General features: G+C 41.6%; 1 protein-coding gene across 1 annotated transcript in view; it reads right to left on the reverse strand.

The window, feature by feature from the left end:
• Nucleotides 1-23,829, reverse strand: part of LOC137268909 (rho guanine nucleotide exchange factor 10-like protein) — a 69,174-nt gene that overhangs the window by 38,098 nt on the left and 7,247 nt on the right. Inside the window, exon 2 of the mRNA XM_067803517.1 lies at nucleotides 20,546-21,953. Coding sequence (XP_067659618.1) covers nucleotides 20,546-21,863 — 1,318 coding nt within the window. The 5' untranslated portion in view covers nucleotides 21,864-21,953. The remainder of the gene's footprint in view (nucleotides 1-20,545; nucleotides 21,954-23,829) is intronic.

Consider the following 23,829-nt stretch of genomic DNA (forward strand, 5'->3'; position numbering starts at 1 on the left):
CAGACGCGATGGGTGGCCTTATTTCACTGCAAGGACAGGGATTCGTTCGAGGAGTGTTTGAGAGAGAACGATGTGATGAGCAAATTAGAACGGGAACGGGTGAAGAAACAGCTCGCTGAAACTAAACACGCTAAGCTTGTGCTCAAAACCGACCAACCAGTAGCATATAGGGTGTGCTAAAGCTAAGCAAAGCTTAGCAAAGCTAAGCAAAGCTTACCAAAGCTAAGCAAAGCTAAGCTAAAGCTAAGCAAATGCTAAGTATAGCTATGATATTTGAAGTGTTTGTCGTGTGCAACTTAACCTTCATTTCTCTGTGTTTTGTCTGCATCGGGTATTATATAGTTAAAACTAAATCTTACTTGTTATATTATAAGATGGAGTGTGAGGAATTGCTCGAACAATTGTCTGGGGATGATGACAAGCGAGAGAAACTGGTGGCGTTGGCTGTTGGCGGCAAAGCCAAACATTACTTTGGAGACTACACTCCGGATAAAATTCACAAAATGTCAGCCGAAGAAATCGATAAGCTGTACGCTAGATACGAGTCCCGGCTCGGAGCAGAAATGACAAAGACAATAGGATCGGCTATGACCCAGATATACACCGGTATTGTGTCATACTTCCTTCCCATTCCACCAGAGCGCCGACTTTACCTGTGGGAAGACCTCGAGAAAGACCCTTTTATCGAACACGCCGTGAGCTCTATCAGCTGCGAGCTGTACCACAAATATGGTATGTTGTTGGCTCCAGTGACGGCGGCGATTATCACGGCAAAGTATTGTCAATTTGAGAGAAAAAATAATAATAATAGTATAGATGGATACTGCTCCCGAGGTGATACCCCCCACAGTGAGGGAAACCCCTCCCGAGGTGACACAGGAACCCCCAACAGTAACCAGGCAGAAGAATCCTAAGAGAATAGCTGCCGGTAAAAAACGGTGGTGTAACCAACATAAAATTATCAACCCCCGACTGTTGTTGGCTGTAGGTGCTGCCGTGGTTATAACATGGTTATACGTGGGAGTACCCTCCCACAGTGAGGTGGTACCCCCCAACAGTGAGGTAACCCCCACTGTCGACCCGCATATCATGTTATAATTTTAATATTTTTATATCATATACATAATGTCTGAGGGGAAAACGTTCGTCAACGACGCATACCACGCCACAGTGGTCGCCAGTCTAGCCGTAGGGTACGCTCGGTTGACTAAAATGGTGCTTAAACAACCAACTATCAAGCTAGATTTCAACCTGCAGGATATGGGTATGCTCATAATGAACCTTGGTATGGCGATGGCCACAAAAGACATCCTAGTAAAACAAGGGATAATACCTGAAAATATAATGAAATAAATATAGGATGGCCACGATAGCTATGATGGTCGGTGGGGCGGTAGTGAATGCCCTGGCATTTTCCGGGAGTAATTTCCTCTTTTCGAAACTACGAGATGATCACGCGGCTGAAATACAGGAAGAAAGGAAGCGGCACGATCTCGCTACTGAGAACTTACAAAAGGCACAGGCCGAGTACGCTAAAAAACGCCTCCAGAGGATCGATTTCATTAACGAACAACTCAAGCGTGAAAACCATGCCGTTCAAACATTCCACGATGTCGATGAAGCAATGAAAGAATACTACCTACTAACTGGTAAACGATTGGAACCGCTAAATAAACCCACACTCGCTCAGTACTACACACCATCCAAGGGGCAAATGGATCGTGAACTGGGCTTCATAGTGTTGGGTATAGCAGCTACTGCGTTGGTTGCGAAGCAATTAAACTAAATACCCATATAAGTAAACATGAGACCCGCTCCATACCGATGCGAATACATACTTATGGGGAAGACCGAGGCCTGTGGTAGGAAATGCAGGAATCAGGGGTTCTGTTGTTTCCATATGGGAAGTCCTAACTACACGTGTTCTGTGTGTGGTATCGGGGTTAAAGGGCACTACTGTCTATGTAAAGCTCACGGAGCGAACGTAGTCAGACATCAACTCATCTACGAGAATAAAAAGGGCTACATAAAAGAACGTAGGCGACTGCTCAAGATAGACTCCAATTAGACATTGGTTCTCTTAGGTGTAAACTATGACTACTGTACGCGAGCTTAAGCATATCGCTAAACAGAGAGGTGTGACCGGGTATTCTCGAATGCGGAAGTCAGCATTGTTGAGATTACTAGGTTTAGAAGCTCAAGCGAAACAGCTTGGATACACGGGTACACATGATACCTCGCTGAAAGAAGACTTACGAGAATTGGTCCGAATATTGGACGAAAATCCTCTCCTAGTTTTGATTGGCGGCTCTCTTAATACCAAATAAAATATTTACAATACTATATCCAACAGTGCGAGTACTGGATTCACTATATTTTTTATCAACTCCCTTTACTGTGACCCAATTAGACATTGGTTCTCTTAGGTGTAAACACTATGACTACTGTACGCGAGCTTAAGCGGGTCGCAAAACAGAGAGGTGTGATCGGGTATTCTCGAATGCGGAAGTCAGCATTGTTGAGATTACTAGGTTTAGAAGCCCCTACGGTAAAACAATTAAAAGCTCAAGCAAAACAGCTTGGACACACGGGTTATTCAAACCTGGGGAGAGCCGGGTTAACCGCATTGTTATCACATGCCCCCGTAGCAAAACCTCCCACTGTAAAACAACTGAAAGCCGAGGCACACGATTTGGGTTTAGGCGGGTATTCCCGTATGAGAAAACCACAGCTTGTAGAATTATTACGACAGAATAGAGCTATTGACCTACAGTTCGTGCGCACTGAGCGCGCTGTAGACAACTATTTGAGAGGTTGGCGCATACACGTTGATAGAAACATAGACATTACAGATATCAAGCCTCTGATAGCTGATAAGGTCAACCAGGAACTAAATAACCTAGGAAGTATCAAGTTTCAGATCACAGTGAAAATGTCGCTCGATAAGCAGGTTGGGAGTACCACTGAGTATGTTCAGCCTTACTACCGAGGTAAACAAGAGGTTGTCACACATACAGAGACCATTGACGCATCAATCGATACCAGTTTTCAGCAGATACGAGAATACCTAGAACGCTACACACACTTGGGGTCCGGGTGGGCTGTAGATCGATAATGTCTATCTAGACATAGCTAACTACGTACCATTCAGAGGCGGATCATACCTAGCCTTGCCCCCCTACTATAGGAACAAACATGCCATAGTAAACGTTAAGAATAGAGGAAACGATTGCCTGAGGTTAGCTATCAGGTCAGCCTTATTTCCAGCTGACACTAATCCGAACAGGTCTTCTAATTATCCTCAGGATGATGGGCTCAATTGGGATGGTATAGATGAACCCACCCCCATATCCCAGATCACTAAAGTAGAAAAACAGAATAATCTGGCTATAAATGTCTTTGGGCACGAAGGTAACACAACAATAGTACACAGGGTCAGTGAAGTGAAGGATCGCCAAGTTATCAATATATTCATGATCCAGCGAGGTGACAAGTATCACTACACATGGATAAAACACTTTAGCAGGCTGTTGTATGACCAATCGGCACACAGAGAAAAGACCCACTTCTGTGAACGATGCCTACATGGCTTCACACGAGCTGATTTATTAGAATCCCACCGGGATGATTGTCAAGCTGTGGGGCAGACGGCCATACGAGTCGACATGCCTAAGGAAGGTGATAATATCCTAAAATTCAGTAACCACAAGAACCAAATGTCTGTGCCTTATATCATATACGCCGACTTCGAAGCCTTGGTGGTGGGGGATTCCCCCAGTGGTGCCGCCGGCGAGGCTCCCATCACCCACAAAACACAAGAGCATAAAGCCTGTGGGTTTGGATACATTGTTGTCCGTTGTGACGGGGAAACGAAAGCTCCGGTAGTGTATAGGGGCCCTGACGCGGCTGAAAGGTTTCTAAAGTGTTTGCAGGAGGAAGAAAAAATTATTAGGAATACATTGTATAGAATCGCTCCCATGCGTATGACCCGAGCCGACAGGCTAGCTCACGCTAGTAGCACTAACTGTCACGTGTGCGACTCACCACTTAACGGTGATTCGGTGAGAGATCACTGCCACATAACTGGTAAGTATAGAGGCGCCGCTCAACCTCAAGCTTAAAATCAACCCTAAGACAATAAACATCCCCGTTGTCTTTCACAACTTGAGAGGGTACGACTCACACTTGATCATGCAGGCCATCGCGAAAATCGATGGTAATATAACGTGCATCCCCAACAACATGGAGAGATACATCTCCTTCAGCTTAAACGGACTTAGGTTCATTGACTCGTTTCAGTTCCTCCTGTCGTCACTCGACAGTCTGGTCAAGGCCAACAATACCTTCCCTATCACCGATCGATACACAGACGCCGAGACTAGACCCCTGCTTATGAGGAAGGGTGTGTACCCCTATGAGTACATGGATAGTTGGGTCAAGTTCACCGAGACCAGACTACCCCCTATTGACTGCTTTTATAGCAAGCTGAATGAGGCGTCCGTCTCACGAGATGATTACTCGCACGCGACTAACATATGGAATAAACTGGGTTGTAAGAACCTGGGTGATTATCACGACCTGTACTTGAGGACAGATGTACTGCTGTTAGCCGACGTGTTTGAGACGTTTAGGCGGACGTGTTTCAAGCAGTATAAACTCGACCCCGCATGGTATTACACCAGCCCAGGTCTGTCGTGGGACGCCTTGCTTAAAAAGACCGGAGTTAATTTGGAATTGCTCACAGATTACGACATGCACCTATTCATTGAGAAAGGCTTGCGAGGTGGGATTTCCATGGCATCCAAACGATACGCGAAAGCAAATAATCAATACGTGAAAGGTTACGATCCTAACAAGCCAACCAATCACATTCTCTACCTCGACGCAAACAACCTGTACGGCTGGGCCATGAGCCAGTATCTACCTACAGGGGGATTCGAATGGGTACCCCACGTTGATGTTATGGGGGTTGCACCAGATTCGAACAAAGGGTATATCCTCGAGGTTGACTTAGAGTATACCAAGGAATTACACACATCACACAACAGCTACCCCCTGGCCCCCGAACGTATGAGGGTTAACCCAGACTGGATGTCTGAGTACCAACATAACTTGTTAGGTGGGCGTGTGACAGACGTTGAAAAACTCGTTCCTAACTTAATGAATAAGACCAAGTACATCGTTCACTATTGCAACCTACAGCTGTACCTGTCGTTGGGTATGAGGCTGACCAAAATACACAGGGTGCTCATGTTCGACCAGAGCCCATGGATGGAGCCCTACATCAGAATGAACACAGACCTATGAAAAAAAGCCACCAGTGATTTTGAGAAAAATCTCTACAAGCTCATGAACAACTCGGTGTTTGGTAAGACTATGGAGAACCTGAGGAAACGCGTGACCGTGAAGCTGGTTCGGTCGAGTGAGGAAGACAAGCTCAGGAGATTGATAGCCAGTCCGGCATTCAACCGTAGTAAGATATTCACAGACAACCTGGTTGCCCTACACATGAAGAAAAGCCACATAAAATTCAACCGGCCTGTTTACGTGGGGATGAGCATCCTCGATTTATCCAAACACCTGATGTACGACTTTTACTACAACGAGCTCAAGAAACAGTACGGTGACAGGTGTGAAGTGCTGTACACTGACACGGATTCCCTGCTGATGGAGATTCGAACCGAGGACGTGTACGAGGACATGAAAAAACACCTCGATTTATACGACACCAGCGACTACCCTAAGACCCATGCCATACACAGTACGGTAAATAAAAAGGTCCTAGGTAAGATGAAGGACGAGTGTGCTGGCACGCCCATAGCCGAGTACATAGGTTTGAGACCTAAGATGTACTCCATACTGAAAGCCGACAATAGTGAGATCCGGAAGGCTAAGGGGGTTAAGAAGTATGTGGTGAAACAACACATCAAACACGCCAGATTCAAGGAAGCCCTGTTCAAGACCCGTACCTTTAGGCATAAAATGAACACACTTAGAAGTGATGGACATAAGATATACGGACTGACTATAAACAAGACGTCCCTGTCGCCTATGGACACGAAACGTTGGATAGCTATTGATGGGATAAACACATACGCGTATGGACATGAAAAAATTTGAGGCTATTTACTACAGCCCGCGTGGGTACTGGAAAGGAGCTAGCGCAGTAGATAAGCTAGCTAAAATAGCGCGAGTACCCCCGGAGGAAGCCAAAGCGTGGCTTGAAAAACAAGCCCTGTGGCAGATCTATTTGCCGGCACCACGCTACGTGCCTAGAAGGAGGTTCGGTATTAACATACCTAATAGCGTTCACCAGGCAGACCTACTGTTCCTACCCCACGACAAGAGGTACAAGTATGCCTTAACCGTAGTGGACGTAGCCAGTCGTTACAAGGAAGCCGAACCCTTGACCACGAAAGATTCGGCCCAGGTAGCCAGAGGATTCGAACGCATATACAAACGCAGTCCGCTGACGTGGCCAACAGAGCTGCAAGTTGACCCCGGACGGGAGTTCATGGGTGCCGTGTCACAACTGCTAGCCAAACACAATACAAAGGTCAGGCGTGGCACGGCCGGAGCCCATCGCAGCCAAGCCATAGTTGAGAGATTTAATAGGACTTTGGCTGAGCGCTTGTTCGGCCATCAGGATGCTAGGGAGATGGTCACCCCTGGAAAACGATCGACTGAATGGGTCACGAGGTTACCCAAGGTGGTGTCGGCAATCAACCATGAAGTCACCCGTCTCACCGGTAAGAAACCGGCAGACGCTATCAAACTAAAATCAATAGTTGCAGAGTCGGCCGCTCCATTGCGTGGGAAGGAGAAACAGATACCAGATAGGGCCCTAGTGAGGTATCTATACCAGCCGGGGGAACACGAGGGTGATAGCCGTAAGCGGGCCACCGATCCTATATGGTCAGTCAAAACTTACAACATAGATAAAGTGGATATGAAAGCCGACGAACCTAACTTATACTACTTGAGGGATTATTGATCGTACCGTACGGCACAGTGTTACCTCCAACACACGCTAAGTAGTAGGGGTAATAGTAGCAAGAGCTAAGGACCCAACCAAAGCCTTATTTAGTAAATAAGGCTTTGTAGAGACTTTTCTTGAAAGTGTTTTAAAACCCCCATTGTATATACTACTCAACCAGGACAAAATTAAGAACTGCAAGCATGATAAATTGAGGAATGCACAAAGGCTACATTGATCATTGCAACCAGTATAAATCAAAGACTGCAACCAGGATAAAACCAGGAGTACAACCAGGATAAATCCAATAATGCAACCAGGAAAAATCAAAGATAGCAGCTAGGGTAAATTCACTATTGCAACCAGGATAAATCCTGGACTACAACCAGGATACATCCAAGATCACAACTATGATAAGTTGAGGATTGCAACTAGCATAAATCACAGATCACAACCAGGATAAATCCAAGATCACAACCAGTATAAATCCACAATAGCCACCAGGGTAAATTCAGTATTGCAACCATGATAAGTTGAGGACTACAACCAAGATAAATCCAAGAATGCAACCAGGATAAATCAAAGACCGCAAACAATATAAATCAAAGACAACAACCAGGATAAATCCAAAACACAACCTGGCTAAATCCAGGGTCGCAACAGGATAAATCCAATAATGCAACCAGGAAAAATCAAAGATAGCTGTCAGGGTAAATTCACTATTGCAACCAGGATAAATCCTGGACTACAACCAGGATAAATCAAAGATCACAACCAGGATAAATCCAAGACTACAACCAGGATAAGTTGAGGATTGCAACCAGGATAAATCAAAGATCGCAACCAGGATAAATCAAAGACCGCAACCAGGATAAATCAAAGATGGCAACCAGAATAAATCAAAGACAGCAGCCAGGATAAACCACAGATGACAACCAGGACAAATCCAAAATCACAACCTGGGTCGCAACAAGGATAAATCCAAGATAGCAGCCAGGGTAAATCCAGAACTACAGCCAGATAAATCCAGGACTACAACCAGGATAAATCCAAGACAGCGACCATGATAAGTTGACGACTACAACCAGGATAAATCAATGACCGTAAATATTATAAATCAAAGACAACAACCAGGATTAATCCAAGATCACAACCATGATAAGTTGAAGATTGCAAACCAAGATAAATCACAGATTGCAACCAAGATAAATCCAGGATTACAACTGCTAAGGATAAATCAAGAGACCGCAACCAGGATAAATCCAATAATGCAACCAGGAAAAATCAAAGATAGTGGCTAGGGTAAATTCACTATTGCAACCAGGATAAATCCAGGACTACAACCAGGATAAATCCAAGATCACAACCAGGATAAATCCAGGACTACAACCAGGATAAGTTGAGGATTGCAACCAGGATAAATCAAAGATCTCAACCAGGATAAATCAAAGATCTCAACCAGGATAAATCAAAGACGACAACCAGGATAAATCACAGATCGCAACCAGGATAAATCCAGGGTCACAACAAGGATAAATCCAAGATAGCAGCCTGGGTAAATCCACGATAGCAGCCTGGGTAAATCCACGATAGCCGCCAGGGTAAATCCAGTATTGCAACCAGGATAAATCCAAAATTGCAACCATGATAAGTTGAGGACTACAACCAGGATAAATCCAGGACTGCAACCAGGATAAATTCAAAGACCGCAAACAGTATAAATCAAAGACAACAACCAGGATAAATTCAAAATCACAACCTGGATAAATCAAAGATTGCAACCAGGATAAATCCAGGATTTGGAATGAATGATCAGATATACTGCAACATCAAAAGGAAGAAGCTCAGTGATTTAACTGGAATACTTGATAAATGAGAAGTAAATATAACTTCCTCAAAGACACTGCATTACCATGGTAACAGGTTATGTCAAGTGTACTGTTGACACCATCCTCCTTCAAGGCGAACTTTATCTGTGTGTGACCTTGTATTGATGTACACACTTCACTCACATATAACATATACTTAAGGATTGATTGTGTGTTTCTTTCGTTGCATTGAAGTATGAAACTAAAAACCAATGTGCAAACTTTTGTAAGAATCCGCTACGCAACGAAAGAAATACAGTCAATCCTTATAATTAAATTCAGCAACAAATACTATACCCTTTCAACAATATTTTCTTTAAACATAATCAAATTCATCAAAACAGATATCATTGTTACCACCGATTAACATTTTCAGTGTAAGAATTCGGTAATGGCGTGACATGACTCAGGTGACTCATTTACATAAAATGACAAGCCTACCAAACCATTAGCCAATCAGCATAGAGCACCCCCAAACAGCTGTCAATCAACCAAGCTAACGTAGGTCGGCGAATCAGAGTGGAACAACTCAACGTGCCGCGTCCCGGTATCGGCAAAGTTTCAAGTTCAAACGTTTGAATTACTACCTGCGAACTGAAAGAGACAGTTTGAAAAGTGAGAATTGGAAATGAAGCCCGATGATAAGTAGTTAGTGGAACTGAGATTGTAGTATTTGCGCAAGCAGAAAGAGGATGTGATGTGACTGGGATTGCGATGCCATGAACTGAAGTTCCAACGTGCGCATGCTCTTGTCGAGGCGTTGGAACAGTATTAACGTTCACTGATAATTTTGAGTTGTTTGTTTATGTTAACCACAATGTATCACTTCAATGTTGACCCAAAGTTCATTAAGGTACCCGAGTACAAGGGAATTCCCTCGCTGTGTAAGGGTATTCCCCGACATTCCTCAGGTCCGTAAGTAGTCTGGTGCGGTGGGCGTGGCTTATTTATTTCAGATTCATTGGGAAATGAACTCAAAAGAAATGTTCCCAGTTAACCAATCAGATTGCCAGAATTTTAATGAACACAATAAAAATTTAATTATTAAACAGTGAAAGAAACATGAGTTTTGAAAAAACATACAAGTAAGATTTCATGTTTATGACTCAAAATGCCAGAGTTATGTTACTTTAGCTGTTCAGTTTAGATGTTCCTGGTCATGTCAGTTTCACAGACTAGTTGTAGTCACAAACACCTTTTAAACAAGTGAAGCACTTCTCCAATAAATTTAGACACTGTTTTGTAACTGGTTCTTTGTGTGAACTGAAAAATTGCCTCCATGTACTCTGGGTATTACTGTAATGTTTAAATGAATCAGATCAACTTAATGTAATCTGAAAAAGTGAACAAAATATTTGCATTTGATTGATTGATTGAGTGAGTGAGTGAGTGAGAGAGAGAGAGAGAATGGTTTGATGGCACTTTTAGCAAATTCCAGCAACATCACACGAGAAATGAGCTTCATACATAATGTATCCATGTGGGAACTGAACCCAAGTGTTTAGCGTGACAACCAAGCACTTGAACCACTAGGCTACCAAAACCGCTCTATACATTTATGGACTAACAAAGTCGAGACAAATAAAATGAAAACCAATGCAGTTTCCTGTACCATGGACATGTCCCAGGTATCCTAGATGAAAGATTACAAGATGTCGCACATTTCCCATAATACATAGTAACAGAAACACAATCCTACCAAAATTATTGCCGATCTCGTCGTATATAGCTGTTTCGTCCTCATCATAAAAAACAGCAGTTTTCACTGGGTGTTTATTATCCTTAAGAATGGCCTTTTTAGCTTTGTCCAAACATGGAGAGCTTTTTTTCCCATTAAGTTTGTGATTTGGGACTTTCTGCGCACTTACACATGAAACGTTCCCATATATATTCTCACACGGAGGGGTTCCTTCATCATTATTCAGTGCACATGTTCTAGAATGGGTTTTACGGCTATCAACATTTGATGCCTTTTTCTGTTCACATACACCTGTCACCTTTTGTTTACAAACACTGGTCCCAGTCTTTTCTTGTTTACAGCCTATGGTCACACTTTGTTTACACTTGCTGTTCACATCTTGTTTACAAACCCTTGTCACATTTTTTTCATGCTCTGTACCATAATTCTCATATATTTCAGATCCATCTTCACTCCCCTCTGACCATACAGGCTGTTTCCCTTCTGGCTTATCTTCTTGTTTATTCCGAGATGCCAATGTTGGACAATCTCGCTCCTTGCCCTTCGGCACAACTGTATTACGATTAGGTTCTTTACGGCTTTGAAACAATGGACTCCGACCACTGATATCACGAACGTCTTGGACTATAAAACTAGGCTTTTGTGTCCCTCGTTTCAGCTGCATGGATACATCAACGTCCTCGTACACATCAGAATCGGCATCATGTGTCTTTTTATCAAAATTTTCATAAATCTGACACTTGGCCTTTTCTGATCGTCGATGCTTTAACTGCAAATGTGACTTATCCCGTTCTTGACAAGCTTCAAAATTTCCTCCCTCAATGCTTGAGAGTTGGTTTAGAATGTCCTGCACCTTTGAACCGCAAAAGCCTTTCGTGGATTTCATCATGGACATCGGCAATAGCAGCATAAACAGTGTTGAAATATTCCACATGCATGCTCTTGCTCATCAATCACAATGAGGCTAGATTTCCGTGTTATGGTGTGAAAGTAGACAACTGATGTAACAGGGTCAACCCATAACTTCCTTGTTACAACGGAACATGATCAACCATCGTACATCAACACATCAGCCTTCCAGAAAGCTTGCCTTCACCCATAGGAGGCCACAGATGACTAAACTCCACTTCAGAGATGTCTTAGACAGCTTCCAGGTAGGCGTGACGTGTTATCTATTGATCTATTTGCCTTGTGTTTGTTAATTTATGACAGGGAAACTGATGGGTAAAAACACTTTCATCTTCCTGATCAAGTTATCAAGCGAACAATAGGACTTTCTTAGAACCTTCATACTAGAGAGACTGGGATTATGATACTATGATGGAGGACCAGGCAACAAACCAGGAATCTTCCTCTATTTTCCTTCCTTCCTCAAGGTAAGTTGTATTCCAGAATCTCCTAGTATTACCTTCCACAATTTTCCACCACAGAATTTAGGATAAACCTTGTATTCTTAGTTGTGGTTGACCTTTGAGATATTAATTGATCTTGGTGAAATCTCCCACTGTGGCCTGTGGTCATTTTTTGTGTCCCTGAGTGGCACCTGTGTGCAGTATGCCATGACTGATAAGGTGTTATCTCATTAACATGGTACTTGAATAACCTTGATTGGCAGATTGATCACGTTGATAGCATTGCATGAGAGGTTGTTATGAAGGTACATAATAAATCCATAGAATCCAAGAGAAACCAAAGTAAAGGTTTATATACACTTATCTTACCTCACACGTGAATGTCGCTTTCTGATTGGCTAAGAGCCCTTGTATTTTTTTTTTCAATGTACCACTCTTACAGACGATGTATTTTTTTCAATGTACCACTCTGGGGATGCCGAACTCATTTGGTTCTTCACAGTATCACTTCTTTATCTCGAATGACACTGAATCACGCATGATGCACGGATATTACCGATGTTTTGAGATTGAATGGAAGGGAGATAAGGGGTCCATGAGCTCATGTACCCTCAAGCTTTGTTTATGTTCCCCTCGCTCTGCGAGATCGGGAACATAAACAAACCTTGAGGGTACATGAGCCCACGGACCCCTCGTGACCAGTGAACAACTTATAATATATGGTAACAACCATATACAGAGAAAGCTGTCAAAACCGGCATCTGTCCAATGCGGCAAGTTGTCAACACTGGCACAAAATCTCAAGTCTTGTTCCCGGCATGTACATTATCATCAGCTCTACAATCAAGCATGTTGTCTAAAATGGATTTTTCCTTCAGTCCCAATAAGTGCTGGTTTAGACACTTTCCACTGTACACACACATTGCTCACACATTGTTCACAAATTGAATTCCTCACATTTAGAGCTGGCATCATTGATGCAAGTAATTCACATCCCACCAGACACTGTTAAAAAAGCAAGTTCAAAGAACACACAGAACCACTGCTGTACATCACTGGAGGACCGATACTCTCTGGATAATTATAACTCTTGTAACGTTCTCTAATGCCTGGTTAAGTCACAATGTTGGAGATTCAAAGGTTTTCATATCTATGTTCAAACAGCGGTTATGTGATAATTTACAGCAGACATGGTACTCCTCTCTAGAGTCTTCACCCAAATGTTACCTCTACAAATCGTACAAATCTTTGTTGGATGTTGAAAAGTACCTACGATGTGATTTACCTCTTTATGTAAGAACTGCTATTTCTAAATTTAGATGTTCAAACTTCAAAATTGCCATAGAAACTGGAAGATACACTAATACTGATAGACATCTAAGACTGTGTAGCCACTGCAAAAATAATAATGTAAATGTCATTGAGGATGAATTCCATATTTTATTGGAATGCCCACTATATGCAGATATTAGAACGAAATACCTTAGTAATACGCTAAAGAAACCACACAACCTCATGTCTGTTGTTAACATTTTTAAAGATCCCAACACAAATACTCTCCATAATGTTGGACATTTCCTCTTTCATGCTGAAAAGAGGATCCATTTAAAATATGCTCAGCGACTGTAATTGAATTATGTTTGTATTTTGGGCCTGTGGCCTTTATACAGAATAAAAAAATGTCTGTCTGTCTGTCTGTAACGTTCTCTAAAGAGCTTGTCAAAAGTGAATTAATTAAGCACTAATCAGCTTGAGCCATTCACCATGTTCCCATCTCTCTAATTGAAACTCGTAACCTGTAACTCTGTGGCACTAGGCATCTACTCCGTTTCTCTCTGACTTGTGATGGAGACAAGTGCCACAGAGTGAAGTTACCATGGTTGACATAAAATAATGCAGTAGTGTCAGAGCTAGCAATACTGATGGCAATAGCCTGAATGTACTACTATGTTAATTTTTCTTTTTATTATATTAAGATATTTATCATTAAAATTGGATGTTTACATAACAGATCGTACTATAAATCTCAGCTCCCTGGGGAACATAAAACTTATTGCAGCTTTCCCATCCTTATGAAGTACCCATTCACAGCTTGGTAGACTGTGACATTAGTCACAGTCCCAGGTCCATGTTTACTGCACATTGCTGTACCTGCAACTTCGTATTTTCACATATGGCCACCATCTGGTCATTTACAAGCAAATTTGTGGGTTCTTTTAATCTTGTGGAATATTATGTTAAAAAGTGTGTTTAGTTAATCAAAAAAACATAAAATGTGGCTGGTGAGGAAATATATTGTAAACACACCATGTTCTAATGAAAGATTGAACAAAAAAGACACTTTTATGGCTTGTCTTTCCATTTGGGAGTGAGGGAGTGAGTTTAGTTTTACGCTGCACTCAGCAATATTCCAGCTATATGGTGGCGATCTGTAAATAATCGAGTCTGGACCATACAATCCAGTGATCAACAACATGAGCATTTATCTGCACAAATGGGAGTGAGTGAGTGAGTTTAGTTTTACGCCGCTTTTAGCAATATTCCAGCAATATCACGGCGGGGGACACCAGAAAATGGGCTTCACACATTGTACCCATGTGGGGAATCGAACCCAGGTCTTCGACGTGATGAGCGAAGGCTTTAACCACTAGGCTACCCCACCGCCCCCTGCGCAAATGGGAATCGATGACATGTGTCAATCAAGTCAGCAAGCCTGACTACCCAATCCCAATAGTCGCCTCTTGCGACAAGCATAGTCGCCTTTTATGGCAAGCTTGGGTTGCTGACAGCCTATTCTACCCGGGGACCTTCACGGGTATCTCCATTTGGTTGCTAATGGACAAAGTATCTCCAATGACATTCTGTAGATGTGCGATGTGTCTGGCTCTGAACATGAAGTGACGACAGTCTATCACTGGGAAGAAATGCCATATCCGACAAACTCAGAGACTTTGTTGAGTTCATTCTGTTGTTGTCCAGTTGAATCATGACTTTTGTTGATGGGTTGCACTACCGTTGTATTGTCCAGTTGACTCATGACTTTTGTTGATGGGTTGCACTACTGTTGTATTGTCCAGTTGAATCATGACTTTTGTTGATGGGCTGCACTAAAGTTGTACTGTCCAGTTGAATCATGACTTTTGTTGATGGGCTGCACTACCGTTGTATTGTCCAGTTGAATCATGACTTTTGTTGATGGGCTGCACTGCTGTTGTATTGTCCAGTTGAATCATGATTTTTGTCGACTGAACAGCATCCGAAAATCAGCACTGCTAGGATCGCCTCTTTGAATTATGATTCATTGATATGAAGGGATTGAATTGCAGGCAACCTCAGTTCTGCCATGGGTTTTTCAAGAAGACGTGCTCCCCCCCATTTTATCAGTAGAGGATGTCTTCCGTTACATGTACGAGTGACTGACTGAGATGGGGGTCACTCATCTACATGACTGCAGGATCACAGACAGCAGAATTCTGTATGTCACACAAAAACATGTTTGAAAGTGTTGTTTATGAAAATAATTACACAGAATTTGCTACAGTCACTGATAGATGTTCAAGATTGCATGGCAGGAATTAAAACATAAAAAGAGAAAGCTAAAGTGTCAAATATTAACAGAAATGTGCAAAATTTAAGCAAAATCGGATGACATTTAACAGAGAATTTCACCTATGTGAATATTTTTCAGAAACTTAAATTTTGTATTTTCTGAAAGATTATTATATTTGATTCAAAGCATATGTGTAGATTTTCTGACACACCAATGCACACCTGTTTGCTATTGTGTTGAAACATGTTTGCTTTCTTCAAAACTACACTCGTGTAGAAGTGACTGGGGAAGTCATCAATGGGAGGCAACTGATGCCTGACTGAATTGTTCAGTCACAATATCCATCTTGTAACTTTGACAGTCTGAAGTGTACATAACTTATATGGGGAAATTTTTCTTGCATTACAACAAAGAGTATATAACAGATTAAAACAAAATTATAAATGACATTTTTTAATACAGATTATATCATTTGTTGGAAGTATAATCATTGGAAAACACAATTAAGAGAGGAGGGGTCACTGTAAATTCAGCTATATATTTACTCACTCACATGACACATCCTCTCGTGGCCACTGCCTGTAGTCAACTGCTTGTCCCCTTCATTAAGGCTAGTTAACTCTGTCCAGTCAAAGCCAATCAGTATCCAAGCCCATCTATTGTTTGTATTACAGTCCAGGAGCTATCATGTGAGCTGCATTCTAATAACCTTAGCATCAAACTTAACTTGTGTCAGTCACTTCTACTGATGTAAAAACAATGTGCCTACATAAGCTTTCAGTTTGTTGTCATATTATTAGTTGGTTTTTGACAATTTTGACATGACTTATATTTCCTGAGAGCTCATACAGTGGACACTTACCTCAAGTAAGAATGTTTTCAAGTACACGAATGCACATTGGCGTACAAATGCATTGAAACGCATCTACTTTCCTCACACTGCTCGCTACAGACACACAAACTATCCTTGCAGCCCTGTTACATATAGGAGAGGCAAAAGTTGCCAGTTTTTGACGATTATTTTCACCTATATGCCAGTTTCACAGAAACATGTTTGTCATACCTTACGACAAAGCTGGAGTGTTGCTACCAACAGAGACCAAGAGACTCTGTCACAGTTTTTCAACTCCATTGGTCAACACTGAAGGGATGATGGAACGATGGTAGTTCGATCTCAGACTGAAGATAAGTAGGTAATGACGCAAGAAGACTTGGAGCAGTCCACTCAAGATGAGGAACTGAACACCATTCAGCTAATGTGCACAGCGTTGATGTAAATACTCTCAGATATGTTTGTGGTCACAAAATATACGTATGAAAGAGTGAGTGAGCAAGTATGGCTTAATGTTGCTTTCAGCAATATTTCTGCAATATCATGGTTGAGGACAGAAGAGGAATGTCCTTGGAAAGGAGCTAAATATACATATAACAATTACATTTAAGATCTTAAAATATTTTGGCGATTAAAACATCTGTTGTCAATGACCTGTAACAGCAACTCCACATGTTCTCAGACTATTCACCACATATATGACTGTAGATAAACCGTTCTAATGGATAAGCTAAGGTCCTAACTTGACCCATAAAATATCAAAATGGTATTTTCCGTACATAAGCTGAACCACCAACCTTCGTTCATCTTCTTGTCATAATCAGTCATCACAAATACAGTGTCAACAAATCTGTATTTGATTATGCAAGTTAGCTCTGTTACAATATCTTGTGAAGAAGGTAGCATTACTAGCAATGAAAGGCGAGAGGTAGCTATATATAACCTCACAATACAGGCTGTATGTCTAGCATCAGCTACGATACAAGCTGAGTCACACTTTGGCAAATCCCATTAAATCACTTATCAGCTGGCTCTGACAAACATGGAATTATGAGTATATGGGATCTGCAAGGAAAAAACCTTTAAGGCTGAAGTACAGATGTATCAGAGACCTCATACCACACACTACCTCCTTTCTCCCTACTTGTCCTAGTTCTCTATCCCCTGTATATTATCATATGAATCTATGCAAGATGTTGGCTCACACAGCCTCGGAAATCTAGCAGGGACTTGGAATACCGATGGAGGCAACTTTCCTCAGTAAGGCATACACTGGAGCAATTAATTCACCAAACAACCACCACCATCTCATTCTCCTACTTTCCCAAAGACATGATGTTTTTTTTCAGGCTCCATGTGTGTCAGCAGTGTGTTATTTATGGACATATTATTCCCTAGTCCTTCAACAAATTGTGTTATTTATGGATGACGTTCCCCAGTTTATAAGTCAGATATGAAAATGTTATTTCCTGTCAATACTCATCAATACTTATATGGACAATATTCCGCAGCTTATCATCATTATGTCATTTATGGACACGTTGAGTGCCAGTCTATCATCAATGTGTCAGTTATGGACATGTCATTCCCCAGTCTATCATCACTGTTTCAGTTATGGACATGTCATTCCCCTGTCTATCATCACTGTTTCAGTTATGGACATGTCATTCCCCTGTCTATCATCAATCTGTCAGTTATGGACATGTCATTCCCCAGTCTATCATCAATGTGTCAGTTATGGACATGTCATTCCCCAGTCTATCATCAATGTGTCAGTTATGGACATGTCATTCCCCAGTCTATCATCAATGTGTCAGTTATGGACATGTCATTCCCAAGTCTATCATCAATGTGTCAGTTATGGACATGTCATTCCCCAGTCTATCATCAATGTGTCAGTTATGGACATGTCATTCCCAAGTCTATCATCAATGTGTCAGTTATGGACATGTCATTCCCAAGTCTATCATCACTGTGTCAGTTATGGACATGTCATTCCCCAGTCTATCATCAATGTGTCAGTTATGGACATGTCATTCCCCAGTCTGTCATCAATGTGTCAGTTATGGACATGTCATTCCCAAGTCTATCATCAATGTGTCAGTTATGGACATGTCATTCCCCTGTCTATCATCAATCTGTCAGTTATGGACATGTCATTCCCCAGTCTATCATCACTGTGTCAGTTATGGACATGTCATTCCCAAGTCTGTCATCAGTTTGTCAGTTATGGACATGTCATTCCCCAGTCTATCATCAATGTGCCAGTTATGGACATGTCATTCCCAAGTCTGTCATCAATGTGTCAGTTATGGACATGTCATTCCCCAGTCTATCGTCAATATGTCAGGTATGGACACGTCATTTACCAGTCTGTCATCAACATGTTGGCTGTACTAAAGATACAAATCGGTCACATCTTCACAGTCATAGGTCAAGTGTGCTCTTCCTTTTGTCAACTTTCTTAATGGCCACCTTTCCTTTTAACGTTCAATAGTTTCTTTATGTACAGACTGGTCTTTCAAACAAAGCGATTATATGAATTAATTTATATGAACGTACACAAAATTCCACATTAGCGTCATGGTCAAAACAATATTTTTAAGCAACCATACAAACCAAATGAGTTGACACAATTGTAAGTGAGAGAGGTGTGTTGTAATCTTCAAGATGCCACTGCTAGACATGGTAGGACTATACAAGATATTTTGCTTAAAAAGCTGTACAGATCCTTGAAAAATGAACAGGCCCATCCAACTAATCTTGTCAGTGCTGTTAACTGTGTAAGTGGGAAAAAAAGTAATCAAGATGTACTTTTTCACCCTATAACATTACTATGACAATGGACTAGTACTTGCAATATTTCAGCATGGCTGAGGAACGAATGAATGAACCAATCGATTGTAAGTAATTAAACCATCCTCATGCAGCTATGGACACTTCCTTATCTATTTTCATACTTGTAAGGACCAAATACTTTGGAAGCTAATTGCTGAGTGTGGTGTAAAACTAAACTCACTCACTCATTCACTCAAAAATATATAAACTAAACAAAGGACATGTGACTGGCCCTTTCCTACCTACATCTTTCAAGTCTGTGGTAAAACCTAAACAAGCTATTTCTTGTTAAGAGTTAGTAACTATTGTTTTATGGTGTTTTTAGCAATATTCCAACAATATCATGGCATGGAAATCCGGAAATGGGCTTCACACATTGTACCCATGTAGGGGGGTCGAACCTGGGTCTTTCGCATTCTGAACAGATGCTTTAACCAATAGGCTACATCACTGCCCACATGCTGTTAACATTCTTGGAAATGCTGTTTCAAAACTTTCAAAGCAGATGTGAAGGATGCTGCATGGAAGAGGTGCAACCATAGAAACTGGTGACAATAACAAGCTTCCAGCAATACTCGGTCAGAAGAGACAAGGATATGTCTTCCAACACTTAACACTTTCAGTGAGTTCTGGTTTTCTTACGCTGACAGAAAGCTTACCCACAATGGCACAATTGTTACATATTCATAAAAGACAAGAACCAATGAAACAGATGCATTCTGGAACAAAGCTAATTACATTTACCAGTATACCAGCCTTTCCTTCCCTGAGAGTCTGACGAAGGTGCTGGACATGGCATTGTGCTAGCTTCAAAATGCCCCACATGCCCACCTGAGTAAAGAAGATTACTGATGAACACTAGCATCTCCAAATAAGTTCTGAGGAATATAAAGGCTATATACAGCAAGTGGATGATAATTGTTATTATTGGCATGATGCTCTCTAGAGTCATCACTGATGAAGAGAAGTGGGAAATCCTCATTTCCAACAGGTAAGATACCCAGCATACTATTGCAATATACAGCAGCTGTGGAGAACCTAGTGCTTCAACCTGTCTCAGAACTACCGACAGCCTCAAATGTCCATCCGGGTTAGAATTGTTCTTCAGCAACTCACTATTGCCATATGAGGTGACCGACGGGATGGGGTGGTCAGGCTTGTTGACTTGACTGACAAATAATCGTATCCCAATCATGTAGATTGAAGCTCATGATATTGATCACTGGATTGTCTGGTCCAGACTTCACCACCTCCATATAACTTAAATATTGCTCAGAGTGACAGCAAACAACAAGCTAACAGACAACCAGAACCATGTGACCCTTTTACAAGCAGAAAACACATACTTGATCATCCATCTTTTAGCAAAATTTATGTAACATGTCACAAAACATAAACTTAACGCTGCTGTCATGGTAACATCAACTTACCTTCAGGCAACATATCATCTTCTCCTTTATAGCTGATGTAGAACTGACTACGACTCTTTGATTTCTTGGAACTGAATCTCCGGAATTTCAGCCTATCATATTGCCCATCCTCGGGTGTCTTCAGGCTTCTCCGGGCTGCACTGGCTCTCTCAATGAAGTGGACAGAGTATGGTCGTCCAGAACCTTGCTTACACGATATGAAACCAGGAGGGTGCGACTGAATCATGAAGTCGTCACGTGTTAAAACACTCTCAGGAGAACAAGGAGGAATTGGTTGGGCCATTTCATACATGCTGCTTGTTTCGGCACTTCTGGCTAAATTTGACAGCAAGTTTGTTTGTTTCTGAGATTTGTTTATTGCTTCCTGTGCAACTGAATAAACACCACCTAGGCCTGGGGCTGCAGCTGATATATCACCATCACTACCTGCTTTCACTTGTCCTTGACCTTTCACCTTGGAATCAGTCTGACCTTTAGTAGTTGTATCATGAAACACAACCTCGTATATTGGTTCTTCGGCTAACAGAGACAAATATGAATGACCTGACCCGCTCTCAGATGATTCTCGTGATGGCACAGCATCATAAATTGGCTCGGACATCATCCTTTCTGTTATGTCACCATTAGCTTCTCCAATACCTGAAAATGAAACTTCTTCAGTTTGGTCACTGACAGTATTAGTTGTCTCCCTTGATTCAGATTTCTCAAGCTCGTACACTGGTGGAGTATTATTGAGGGCTTCAAATCCTTCGAATGGGTTCCGCAATCGGGGAATATCATGAATGGCTGGTATGGAATCATCAGACCTCTGTTTCTTAACCTCAGGAACCTGATGATCACTGCCAAGGGCTTCAAAAGCCTGAGTAATTTCATGAACAGAGGGCTGCAGTTCTGGCATGGTAGTGCTGTCTCCCTTACTGCTCCCAGTTTCCAACTCAAAGTAAATCGGAGTAGCTTTATCATCAGGAGCCTTCCCTTCAACCTTTGTTCTGTTGGTCAAGGGTGTATTACTCACTTCACTCACATCTACTATTGTATTGATTGAACTCTCCAAACACGCCTCTGAGTCATCATCAGGAACCTCTTCCTGAAGCGTGGAGACACAGTCACTGTATACATCCTCCAGACTCGTCTCCCCAATGTCGATGTCATCAGTGCTTGTCTCCCCTATGTCAATGTCGTCAAGGGTGTAAACACCACCGCTTAATGCATCGTCGTACGGTTCTGTTTCCATGTTTGTGTTATTAGGATCAGTTATGTTCTGTGGTTTCTGCAAAGTTTGGCCTTTTTCAGTGCTCAGTGGTCTGACATTGGCCATCTTGGATTTGCAAAACTTTCGTTCTTTTCTTCATGAACTTTTGAATGGGTAGTATACTAGAGACCATGATTTCTGCATAGTTCTGGTTATCTGAAAACAAATATGGATATCTGATTAAAAGACCCAACAGAATGTACATGATGTATGAAATTAGTCCCGAGAACAAATTGTTGCTATCTAAGCCACAGTGTGACTGACTCAGTGAGAAACTGTATTTCATGCCTCATGCAGAAATGTTAGTATTTGTTTGTTGATTTATTGGGGTCTCTAAACATCTAGAGATGAAAATATCAGACTTGTTTAATAAAATGACTGCCATAAAACAACAGCGAACATGGTGAGTGTATGAATGGTTGACCTATCCATCATCACTTTAAGCACAACTGACCGAGCGACGATGATTAAGACAACACGCATTCCACTAACCATGACATCCTCTCCATGTAGACATGTCAGTGGAAAACTCGAGTAGGACAATTAAAGCTGTCACAACCTCATACAACTAGAGTGAAGGACAAGTAATAAACACCATTGGTGTTTTCTCTGTGACTGTTCTCAGTTAGGAGGTCAAAAGCCAGATTATGGAAAAAATACTTTTTCTGTCCAACCTTACATTTTTTGATCATGTGTTTCAAAAGCAGACATGCCAGAAATATTAAATGATTGCTCAAATGTATTTGACTTCTATCTATATCTACTGCAGCCATCTGAACAACGAAAATCTTTGAGTGAGTGAGTGAGTGAGTGAGTGAGTGAGTGAGTGAGTGAGTGAGAGGGACACCTGAAATGGGCTTCACACATTGTACCCATGTAGGGAATCAAACCCAGGTCTTTGGCACAAGAAGTGAACACTCTAACCACAAGGCTACCCCACTGCCCCCTTTTATTAGAAGTAAATATGCATAAATCAAGCATATGTTTGGCACTTCACTAGAATTAATTTTACTATTTCTCAGTAAACTTACCAACCTAAACAATTCATTTAATTTTATTTTGAACTGATCTACAGCGACTGAAAAGATATCCATCACCCTCAGTACAGTAGCCAAGTGGTAAAAGTATTGGCTTCACACAGTGAAGACCAGGTCTGATTCCCTTCTACAGCTCAGCCTGAGGAATTTATTACCTCCCTTGGCTGACTTTTTATCCGATCAGGTGTCTATGGTGGGAAGTTGAGCTTACCAATCACAACTTTGGTTTCTAAAATGATCTAACTGATCTAACTTGGCAACACAAACCAGGCTAAGGTTTTCTGAAAGAGGTAGACCTGTTTTAAGACCTGTCAATTTGTGTGCATGATTTTCACAAAATCTGAGGCGCCTTGTGAACAAACCTTTACAGCTGCGACTACTATCTTTGTTGACACTGGTATGTTTGGTTGTAACGGCTTAGCTAACTGGCTACTTTGAGAATGTGTTGCCAGCCAAGGGACGTATTACAATTATCCGGCCGAGCCATAGACACATCCAGGTTATAGTGGACACTTAATGGAACGTATACTATGGTACAACTAAACGAGGGGTAAAACACAACCCTCGTAACAGTTTCAACCCAGAAATAACCCTCACTATTTCTTTGGGTTTACAGACACATAAATTCATTTTTGATAAAAACAATACAAAACGTTAAAAGACACCTGATTTTCTCTTTGACTACAGTTAATTTGTCCTATCCTAATTTCTGTTAAGTAATAAACCTGATAGAACTGAAAGAGTCGACTCTCAATATTTCTTTTATTTATACACACAAACAAACTACACATAAAATAACAGTTTCACTGCAACAAATAAAACATCGTGCAGAGTCTGTTCTAACAAGAAATTCACAAGACTCAACACCATTCACCTCAGTCCATGACTCTCCAGATGACCTTGAGTCTGGGGAAGGTCATGAACACTCCCAGTGAAAACAGATTTTCATCTAACACCATGCAGTCTGATGTAAAGGTCAGGAGCAACAGGTATAT

The sequence above is a fragment of the Haliotis asinina genome, chromosome 16 (genome assembly GCF_037392515.1).
Source record: "Haliotis asinina isolate JCU_RB_2024 chromosome 16, JCU_Hal_asi_v2, whole genome shotgun sequence".
Lineage (NCBI taxonomy): Eukaryota > Metazoa > Mollusca > Gastropoda > Lepetellida > Haliotidae > Haliotis > Haliotis asinina.